Source organism: Argopecten irradians, chromosome 15, assembly GCF_041381155.1.
Source record: "Argopecten irradians isolate NY chromosome 15, Ai_NY, whole genome shotgun sequence".
Classification (NCBI taxonomy): domain Eukaryota; kingdom Metazoa; phylum Mollusca; class Bivalvia; order Pectinida; family Pectinidae; genus Argopecten; species Argopecten irradians.
This window is the reverse complement of record NC_091148.1, coordinates 21,657,263-21,669,444: the sequence shown is the minus strand read 5'-3', so window position 1 is coordinate 21,669,444 and position 12,182 is coordinate 21,657,263. Positions and strand designations below refer to the sequence as shown.

General features: G+C 32.4%; 1 protein-coding gene across 1 annotated transcript; it reads right to left on the bottom strand.

Annotated features, from left to right (window-relative positions):
• Positions 1 to 1,394: 1,394 nt before the first annotated feature.
• LOC138308492 (cholecystokinin receptor-like) lies at positions 1,395 to 7,659 on the bottom strand. The gene has a single exon (XM_069249496.1). The coding sequence runs from the start codon at positions 6,746 to 6,748 to the stop codon at positions 5,603 to 5,605; it is 1,146 nt and encodes a 381-aa protein (XP_069105597.1). The 5' UTR covers positions 6,749 to 7,659; the 3' UTR covers positions 1,395 to 5,602.
• Between the last annotated feature and the right edge of the window lie 4,523 nt (positions 7,660 to 12,182).

Here is a 12,182-nt window from a genome sequence, read left to right as displayed (position 1 = left end):
CTAATCCTACCATACTGTTGACTGCCATGTCTGATTTGGCATTTGCCCAATAATCGGCAATGCTCTATTTTTTTGGTTGAAAATGTGGAAGAGACAGGGAATTCCCTGTTTCCATTTATTGCCGGGTTATCGGATTTGCAACATCAACCTTTGAACAGGTGTTTATTGGGCTCAGGTTGATATTGCATTTTGTCAAGACCTGTCCGAGCGGTGTAGACAAATCAGAAAACGTCAAAACTCACAGTCACATTACAAAAACTCGGTAAGCCTCCGGATGAATTACCCCTCGGGTTTGGGCGATTTCGTTGTCACACCCTTTAGGTAGGGAAAGATTATATCAATCATCATCATCTTTATCTTCATCATCATCATCATCATCATCTTCACATTCATTTTTTCATCCACCGTCCATCGCCATTATCACTGTCGTAATTGATTTGAACTATAATCGTTACCGTCACTACAACCATCGCCCTCATTAGGCCTACTTGATAAGATTTTAATTTCTGTATAATTTACCTGTATGACTCACATGCTCGCTTAAACTAAACATCTGTTACTAATGGACGAGCTCTTCCTGTCGTCTATGACTATAAAAAGAACCATTGCCCAAGGTTATGATGCGTAGACATCTCCTAATTAATTAGTACTGATTAACTATTCTTACATATACACAACGAGACGAAACGATCTACAAAAAGGTAAAAAAAAGAAATGTGGTTTTCATTTATTTATCTTCAAGATATCCAATGATCGATGGAAATTGTGTTGGGCATTGGTCAACATACAGCTTTCTATCGAATACTTATAATCCAATTTATACTATCGAAGATCTCGACAAAAAATTCAAATTTATTTTCCCTGTGAAATCCTAACGCCGTTGGATTAGCTGACCAGATGCGACGTTTCGGCGAAGGCGTATTGAGGCTTTGTCTACTGCTCGATCTTTTTTGTTTAAATAAAAATATGTTCACATATATATTTTAAAAAATGCAACATTACTTTCCTTTGTAAGGCCGATTAATAAATTTTAAGCCAATATGATAATGCTCGTTACATGCAAATTGAATAATTATCTTGCTGTCAGACAGCAAAAATAAATGCATTGATGGACCATAATGAACACATAAGCATTTAATATATTGTACATAATTGTCTAGAAATATGTTCTAACCAAATATAAGAGTAGGGCCGTCGTCGGAAGCGATGTTATTGCTGCAGGCTTGTTATATATCTTTAGTCAGCTCCTCAATCACTCGTATAAGCCTTTAGGTGTCATTTTGACACCAGAAAATGAAGTAAATGGTACACATGTAAACAGTATATGATAATTACTTATATGTGATACTTTAAACATGGATATTTTGTTTGATTTCGCGATTTATTTACATTTATACATTTATACATTTATATACCAAGAAAAAAGTACGTGTCCATGTAGAGTTGAATATATAAAAAATGAAACTCAACGACCTTCCTCTTGTACATTCACCATTTCATGATGGCTCTTCAGGAATATAAATGTTATATTCAGAAATATATATATCTCATCTTATTTCAATAATTTCAAGATTCTTTGTCTAGTACACATTGAAAAAAAGACTACATTAGCACAATTTCCCGTGTATGTAGGTTTACTTTTTCCATAACTCGAAAATGACGCGTCAAAAAAGGCCGTATCGTTACATAGCAATATACATCGATATTGTGTATTATGGCTGAGTGGTTCCGATGTCCCGACATATTACCACGAGCCCGCTGGGATGCGAGTTGGGGCAGTTGCCAGGTACTGACTGCTGGTCAGTGGTTTTTCTCCAGGGACTTTGGTTATCTTTTTTTTTCAAGTAGACTAAATTTAAATTTATAACAGCTAATGTCACTGTTTTATTCAGGTTTTGTAAAAAAAAAATGTAAGTTTACACAATTTACATATAAAGTGCTTATTCAACCCCATATAGAATATTTCATTAATTTTCTTAATTGAAATTCGAACATTAACCAATAGATTCAAATAGAGATATACAATAAGTCTAATATGTCTGTTACATCAAATTAGGTCTTCAATGTTTTATTTTATTCTCAATTTGATGGATTCGACTGTGTGTAAATGTTAAGTACTGTTTGGAACTTTTTCTTGGGGGGGGGGGGTTATTTTCGGGAATTATCTTTCTAGCCTTTTAAAGTCCCATTCTTAAAACGGTCTATGATACGTGAAAAAATGATTTTGATCAATGTCACGAGGTATCAAATTCCGCGAATTAGGATTGCTACAGTAGGTGAATTTAACAAAATTAAAACTCCCGCGAATATTAGCAATTATACAGTATCTAGAAAATCAAATTGTTTACGTTTGTACAAGTAGATGTTAACCTTATTGTGGTGTTCGTAATACTTCGTTGACCAGGGTATATATTTGAGAAACAATTATTTTCTGTTGACTATTTTTTGTGATTTTTAATATTTGAAATTTTCTTTTTCACTTTACAAAATATTTCGTTGATGATTGAATTATAAACTAACGATCTTACCACGGCTACCTGGATTAATGAATGGTTTTTAAAATGTCAATATTCCATACTGTATCTCGTAATCAACACAATGACGTGATTTAGAGTTCTGACTTATTTGGTTTACAACGTTTATATAATTAGTGTATGTTTGTACTGTTAGTAATGTACCATAAGTAGACAAATTAGCTCTGGATCAAATAATGAATGATAAATATTTATTTTACGTGGTTAAATTATATAATATGATCAGTGCATGCATTCATGATATTTATAATAGTAACAAGATTTTGGATAAAGCATGAAAGCCGCAAAATGTAAACACCCACAAAATATATTACGAACACAATAATTAAAAAAGTAGATGTGAATTGTATTTAATAATTTAATAAAATAAGACCAACAGCAACCAACCTCTATCTCGCTCTACATCGCAACATCCACATATATTTTATGTAAGGACAAACTTTAATGTATTTCAATCTTGTGGAGATATTATAAATAAACAGGAAGCGAAGTGGTTTACTAAATGACAGTACACTTAAATATTTGTGTTATATCCTTGTACATGTAACTTAAAATATATTCAAAGCAATCCTTTTAATTCAATCCACTATAAATTGATTCCTTCTAAATACATTTTGGGTATCTTTTTCTATAACGCCGTTATATCAGCCATTCTGAATGGACGTTACAAACACGGACTTCATTTTTTACTTTATGGGCTGATAAAGTAAGTTTAAGGCCAATGAAAATGTTCATTAGAAGCAAAAATGAAATATATATATATAATGATATATACAATAACAACACATATCTTTCAGTTCTATTTTTAGATTTTTATTTTTCTTTATTTGTTAGTGTGTTAGTAACTCAAGTTGACATTTCAACAACATCAATTTTAAAAAAAATTGTACTTCTTATCATAAACATTTTTAAAAACTGCATGCGAAACAAATTATACCTGTTAAGCTAGTTTACCAAGAATGTTCAAGATTTGACCGTAAGAAAAAACATGATTACCCAACTAAACGCTAGTCGGTTGGATGGCTTTCCATTTTGTTGCTATTTAACGACAAATCAGATAATATCAAGCATATTTAGCATATTTTATATATGACTAGGAGGCTGTATCGTATGTTTATAATCGGTTACGTAAATTTCAATTGAGAAAATTATTATTTGCAATATATACTGTCGAATGTAACAACACAAATTTCTCTTATTTTTCATATCTGTTTGAATGTATAGTAATACAAGCTGAACATATCATCATGTCCTCATCTGATAAAAAATAATACTGTTACTGTATAGTCGATTATTGCCGTGGGGACAATATTTTCGCGATTTCGCAGGTCACTGCTATTGTCTAATCGCGAAATATTTGTCCTCGTTTATCCTTTGTGGCTCGTTTAATCAACCAGCTATAGGTGTACGGTTTTACTCGAATTCAATATCTTTATGCTTCGATATTAACAACACAAACAGCAAAACTTTGTCTATTATTCACCAATGAAATTTTAATCACCTGTATTACGTCATAAGTGAAACCATTTGTCGTTTCAACAATAGCTGTTTTGTATTAGTATCTTTTTATTGCAATAAAATACATAACTTGACGGGACAGATTTGGGTTCACGTAGATACAAATATGCAGTTAGAGTCAATATACAAGTGTAACACTGCCTGAACTTGTAATAAGTTCAACTTTTGAATTGAATACTTGACACGATGTTTCATTACACATTGTATAAGCGGTGCATCACGAATTTTATTATCTTAGATTTGACACATGACCCAGATTTATGATTCAATGACGTCCATGAGATGCACTCCTATACGACTAGCACGCAAAAGTCTCGGTCATTCACAAAGTGTATTATTGTATTGACTTATCTCTCTCAGGTTAAGCAGATATAAGACTCGGTAACGTTCATGAATACGATATGCACTTCTATACGACTAGAACATATATCTACATGTATGTCACTCACAAAGCGCATTATACTATTGAATAGTCGCTATAAGGCTAATGGATATAATTTCCGAGCCTGTCCGACGTCCAATCGGATGGATTACAAGTACTTGTGTTCACATGTAGAAGGATATAACATCTTACAACCATATCCGCTTGTTTTAAAATATCTAGCGAAGAAGAGTGAGGATATCCTTAATACTGATCTTTAGTAAATAATTATTTTCTTTCAAGCTATATATTGAAACCCGCAATTTCGTGCATACTTTCAAGTAGTCATTTTAACTGTTATAATATTTTCAATATAAGCGAGATAATTGTTAATGTACATATTTAAGCTATAATGATATTTATACCCATATTTGCCACCAGAAACATTGCACTATATAGCTAGTTACGATAGTGATAATTTACTTATCCCTTTGTCTTTGGTGATAAAAACGAGTATAACGATTGTGCGGATTTATCATTGCAACAATTCTGAACAATCAAATTTCCACTAAAATTAGATTCAGACAAAAGGGTAGACATTATATCCGTACCAACATAGGTGCCATTTTGATTTAAAATTGATTGACTTTATTCGTGGTGCATTTTTAACTTAGAACAAAATTATCAAAATGTAAGTAATTTACTGTATTTCGGGAATACGTGAATGCTAAGTAACGTGACACATTTTCATCATCAGTCTTTACTTTAAGGAATTTCTTATCTGTAATTCTCCACAGAAAAATTTAAGTTATTTTCCTAAATATTTGTAATGTTTATTTATGGATATAATTTAAGATAAGGAATTCCATACAATTATCGATGAACCCAAGACCACATACCCTATGACATATAATTACGAACGTTAAGGAAATAATCTTAAGTTAAGGAGCTTTCCTTTACTTTTGTAATGCTTCATTATATATATATATTGTAAGTTAAGACATTCCTTAAAGTTAAAGAATGTTGATGAAACCGGGACCATATTCCCATGGAACATCATTACAGAAGTTAAGAAAATAATGTTAAGTTAAGAAGCTTAACATCTGTAATGTTTTTCTATGGATATATTTCAAGCTAAGAAATTCCGTAGTGAAGTTAAAGAATATTTATCAAACTGGGCCCTGAAAGTCTAAGAACGTTGGAAACACTTACATATACGAGCCCATAATGTTTTATAGAGCGCTTTACACTCCTCGCGAAACTTATCGTCAAGGAAACAATACACGAGAGGATTCGTGACGTTACTTATAAAGTAACCTCGTAGTAAAATATCACCAAACGGTCCAAGCAAACTGCCTGAACTGGAATTATCCGTCAGTGCTTTAACAATTGTCAGCACTAGATAAGGGAGATAACCCAAATACGAAACTCCGGTTGCTACTAGAAACATGAACGTTATTTGTTTGCTTCTATCAAAACGTTTTGTCTTTTTCTTTTTCGTTTTTATAGGCTGATCACCGTTTTGGTTCCATATTGTCGTCTTTGATGCCGCTCCATTTGCCACGCTGGATTCATCATCGACGTTCACTGTTGTATTTCCTTCTGACATAACTGTTGGTTTATCCGATACTGTAGTCACTGACTTTTTGACCTGTAGTGAACTCCTGAACTTGTACTGCTGGTACAAGACCCGACCGATGAACACATATATTACGACACATGAAATGAAAATAATTGTGGATATCATCAATAACAGTAGATTAAATCCTTTGAATTCTAAGCTGCCTTTGAACCTGTCGAGCACTTTGCAGTCTGTTCCATTTAGATTATAACCATCAATCGCTTCGACTTGCACTCCGTACATCACAAGAGCGGGTATAGACACTAAAGCTGATATAATCACAGTTAACAAACAAGCTATCGTAGCTCCATTCCCTTCTAATTGTCTATCGAATGGCCTGCAGGCCTTCCGGAACCTCTCCACTGCGATTACTCCGAGAAGTGAACCACTACATATGCTTACAAAGTGGTTCAGATACCTGAACAGCCGACAAAGTCCGTCTAATGTGAACGTATTGCTGAACCGGATGTCAAATAGTTCAAAAGGAATACTGAAGAAACAGGCGATAAAATCGACAATAGCTAGCCACACAACAAAAGTTCTGTGGTTCGATGATTTATAACGTAGATAATAAACGACTGCGGCATGTGAGTTCCCGATAGTTCCAATAACACAGAGAATGGCGAGATACACAGACACAGGGATGTCATTCTCGATGTAATCCTGCCAGTCTATTTGTGAGAGACTTGGCACGTCAGTTGTGTTGGTATCCATTCTGTCAATTTTATCCGTATGATTTAGCAGAAATCACATTAGCGTCGCCATAAGTCGGCTAACAGACTCTATGCATGGCTTATCAAGAAATCTTGAAAATTTCACTCATTTATTACACGGAATTCTCAAAAAAATCCTAATGGAAAATGATAACTTTATCAATTGTTGCTCATATAACAGCCATCAACATAGGGATATCACTATATACAAAGCGCAGTGTTACATCAGTGTGATTCATTTGTAAAAAGGAGTAATAAGGTGACAGTTAATAAATACCGACTAAAATCACAATATATATCGTTCCAACACGTTTTCGAAATTGTTTGTCATAAGAAAAAATCACGGCATATGCAGTAGCTCTTCCAACAACAAAAATCCACGTTGGCGGTATATATGCTCACTAGTTATTACGCTTTCCCAGTTGCTTTCAGCAAAACTATTTTAGCATGTTTATCCACTAACAAACACACAACAGATAACGTATGGAAGTAAGCTATGAAAGCTTTTAGGATGTGGTTTGTAAGAAGCGTTTGTCGACGTATTGATCTCATCCAGGAATTGTAATCACATCGACGTCTTGTTATTTATCCACCAGCCAATCAGATAATCCTTGCCGAAGCACTTCACCTTTTACAAACAGCGAGGTAAACTTATAAACACTATAAGTTCTAACTTCTAAGTAGTTGATCAGTGAATCATCTTAGCCCCGTGTTTCCAGGTCAGCGATGTGGACGGCTGTGATACGTCGTGCAACTCACCACCGAACACAAAGTCACAAATTATGTACAAATGCTCTGGACAACCAGTAAACTATATATATTTGGAGTATATACACGTCACTCTGCGCATGCCCCGAGGTGTGTGTCTGCCTTACACCCATGTTAGGGTGAATTGTTTATATATAGATATTATGTATACTTTCTTATAAATACGTTGTGTGTTATTGGGTTTTATATTAGTTAACGGGCTTTCTTCCTAACACTCCGAGTACTATTATCCAGTATCTCGTTCGTTACAATAGCACCACAGCTCGTAACACGTAACAATTAATCATAAATAGCATATAATAGATCATTCTTCACATCGCTACACTTGAACAGGTGAACTATAGGAAAGGCTGTCTTAGGACAAAGTATCATATTATATACATGTACTCCGATCTAACATGCTTCCGCGGCAACTTAATTTAGTTATTTCACCTACACTTATTTATTTTCTTATTCCATTTATTTATTTATTTACCTATTTATGTATTTATTTATTTAGCTTTTCATGTATTTATTTAGTTTTACTTAAAAAAGTTTTTATGCCTTTTTAATTCTGCTGTTGTACCTGTAGTTGGATCTTTTTCCTTTTTGATTTGTTTTTGTGGTTTTATTTATTAATTTATCTATTTATTTAATAAATCTTTACGGCGATATATAATTCATTCATGATTTAAAGTTAAAAAGACTTTTTAAATATATTCATCCACATAATACATTAAATAAGTGAATAAAAATCGCACACAGTAATGCGCTGGTAAAAGTACAGTATTTTTCGTCTTTCGTTTGTTTTTGAAGTTTTAACACAACTTTACGTATAAGTAATTACTCCACTTAGCTATTTACCACACCCTCATGAAACACGCAATTACTACGCATTAAAGAATGTTAAGATTTTTAATGTAATTTTCAACGTTAACACGACTCAACCCAATCGTTTCGAGAATATATGTTAGTGTATAGTGTTGTTCGAAGGAATATATGCATTTCATTTTCATGGCTGGCTATCACTGTCAGGTAGTACAGGAATATGACAAACCGTGACAACATATGTGTATTATGTATCGTGAACAACTCATTAGTAATACGTGCAGGAATATGTGTACAATTACAATTACATACATATACCATCATTATGTATAGGCCTGATAATTAGATATGAATTAGGAAATCATAAATCAGTTTGGCGGGTTAATACATTATAACAAATCTACACTATCATTACACGTAATCAATAAATGTGCTCAGTCTTTTTTCGTTTTTGTAAGCTAATATGTATTTAACGAGAAAGGCACATAAACAGTGACATTTCTTGTTCACGACGATGGCAAAATTACAAAGTTCACAAACTTTTTTTTGTATTTACAATTATATTCTGTACAGTTGTAGAATCAATTAAAAAAATTGTCAAAAAAACTTTTTTTTTCGAATGAATTTTGCCTTAGTCTGTAAATTTGTATACGGGTTTTTATTTTCCCATTCATTTATTTACTGTAGTCGTACATTATTTATTTTCTGAAATTCAGTTGGGTTTCAAGGCTGGCGTAGTTTCGATATGTTTTGCATTTAAATTGGAATTCGCGAAATTTTAAAATTAGAAATCCGTTGATATATATAATAATAAAAGTATCGTATTATTCTAAAAATCTCCTCAACCTTAACGAGTATGTTGCATAGAGTATAAAACTTGAAACAGTATGTTCTTGAGACATATCTTTCAGAAATGCATTTGATATAACTGATGATAAATAATGTTTATTATTGAGATACATGTATAAGATGTTGAGCATAAAAGCAGAAAGAAGCCACTGACGAAAATCTGATTTATAGTATACGCAAACATGGAGACGTCTACCTTAGTAATGTAAGTACATGTATTAAGTACGTAACTTTATCGATTCGCGGAATATGAAACAATGGCAATAACAAAATAGAAATGTCACTGTAACTACCGCTCATTACACCCAATCGCCAGGAAATTGGTTTTTCTATTCTAACGCCTTGTTGGCGTGGGTAAATAAGGTTAGCGTGGCCTCGCCCAAATCCTGTCAGAAACAAAGGCGGAAAAAAACTATTATGACATTCCAAAAGCTCGGTGACAACGTATAATGTATGTGGAGATTATTCGTCATACTAAAGTAGGCATGCCATGAACATGTAAACACGACAATAAATGTATACAGTTTTTTACCACAATGTTACCACATTTCCTGTTATTTGGTGTATCGGAAAGATCATTGTCACCATAAAAGAGTACATGTCGACAGTTACTATTACAGAAGACTAAGCACTATCAAATTTAATGCTTTTTGATTTGAACTATGCAGGTTAATCGATATCAGAAATATGATTCATTAATTCAATTTTGCTTGTGACGTGCATTTTCTTTGACTTAAAACTTTACTTTATCAGCCGATAAAAGAAAAAATGGCGTCGCTATTAGTAACGTCGTTACTAATTGGCTGAAATGTAAATTGAAATATAAAGGATTGATTTGAACATATGTTAATGCTATGGAGATAGAAAACAACAATCTGAGTATACTCTAATCGTAAACCCTTTCGTTGTTTATTTAGAGTACACTCAGATTTTTGTGTTATATCTCCAAAACATAAAAAGCTAATCATGGTACTCCTTAACTAAAGATATGAATCTAGTTCTAATTGAAAGTGACAAAATTAATATTTAGCATGCTCACTAAACCGGATTTCACTGCGACCAACATATTTGGCAGGTATAGCTAAGTTTCCGGGTAATACAAGTTTTAATTACTATTGATTAATCAAGAAAGAAAATGTCATACGCCGGAATACATAGAGATCCGAAGAAGACAAGAACCATTTTAGATTACGTAGTTATAAAGAACTATATTTTATTTGTTTTAATACTAAATCCAACTCTCTGATTGGCAAATCCATTTTTCTTCATATACTATGAAGAAAAAATCTGAGAATGGCGCGAAAATACAATGTTATCATAACGTGACAATAGAGACGTCGACGTTGCGTATTGATTTATAAAAAATAATCCATTGGAAAATCAATGGAATCGTATGTTTTAACGTATTTTGTATCATCAAATAGTCTAAAAAATTAATTATAAGCATTGATGTGACTATTTTTTAACTTCACCGGGTTATGAAATAAATGTTGTTTGCAAACTAGTTTGCAAACAAAATTTCTTTCATAACTCGATGAATTTAAAATTATTGACATCAATGCTTAATTAAAAGATTTATTTAATAAATATCAAACTTTAGAGATTATATGAATTTACATCAATATGAAAATATACTTTTTCATTTTAAACAAAGTGCAAGATGTTACATAGATAATAAGTGTCAGCGCCAGAAACCTCGTGACCTCTTGTTTACTAATCCGACGCTCAACCGATCGTGTTAAATAAATGTTATCTCTACTAGACCAGTGTTACAAGTGTCTATATATAATATCATCTATTACTAAAACTAGCTTCTAAAAATGTCAATTATGTTCAACTAAGCGAATAATGTGTTATATGCAGAAACTGTTTGTTTGTGAGAATAAAATATTGTCATCTATTGTATGGAAAACACAACGGTATTTTATATACATATCAGATATGATTTTTTTCACGATTCTTTTATTTACTTGAATACATTTTCATTTTAAGTTTATCTTGCAGATGTACATGATGAAAACTGCCGAAAAACACGACACAACGAGGCTCTATAAAAACATATGTGAGAATGCCAGCGATTATACATATTATTTACAGTATGCATGTTTGTAACTTTTCTAAAACGAGTAAAAAAGAATTTAAAGCCTACTTTTATTCCGATACACAATAAACATTTCTTAAAAAAAACCAATAGTTGTGATTTCTGAAATGAGGTTAAAACACCAAACGAATTCAAGATTCGCAGCGTAAACTATGTTAACAGTGAAGATCAGTGCAGTAGTAAGAACGATAGCGCGAAACATAAGACGACCCGCGTTATGAAAATTTACATTAAAAAAAATACTCTGATTACATTGTTCATAAGGGGATGATAAGTGTAGAATTAACGTTAAGTGTAATTACCTTTTATGACTCCACACAATTTTCATTCTCGTTTTATATTAGGATTTTAAGAATCAAAGTCCTGTTTTAGAAAGGTAATGCCCCTATAAAACAAAAGACAAAAGGATGATAAAAAGGAAATACATTTAGTTATAACGTGAACAAGAAACTTTAAAACGATTTTTACAATAAAGATAAAAGTAACAAGTTAAAAATACCATTTGTAAGCAGGAAGTCGTAATTAAAATGTAGCGAACAACCATTAAATACACTTTAACAATCTAAGGCTGGTACACAAAATAGAATTATTAGCCAATCATTACTCCGATATGTCGTGCTGGCATTCGTGACGCCGTCGTCACACTAGATATAAAAAATCTGACGATGAATTTCTACAAATTTTATGCTTGTTTTTTTTTTTTTTTTTTTTAATTCCGGAGCATAATGACGGTAAAAATATGCTGGTTGTGCATTTAATTTATTTACTTCTACTACGTATTATTGAATTTCACATATTAAACGTATGATTTATTTCAAATTCTGATGAATAATGAATAGAGAAAATTCACAAATGGTACATGTAAGTAACTTATTATATTACTATCGCGAAGATTTAGTAAAACCGTCAA

Bases quoted from the DNA above. Each gene is read 5' to 3' on its own strand.
- LOC138308492 (XM_069249496.1), bottom strand. From the start codon at position 6,748: ATGGATACCAACACAACTGACGTGCCAAGTCTCTCACAAATAGACTGG.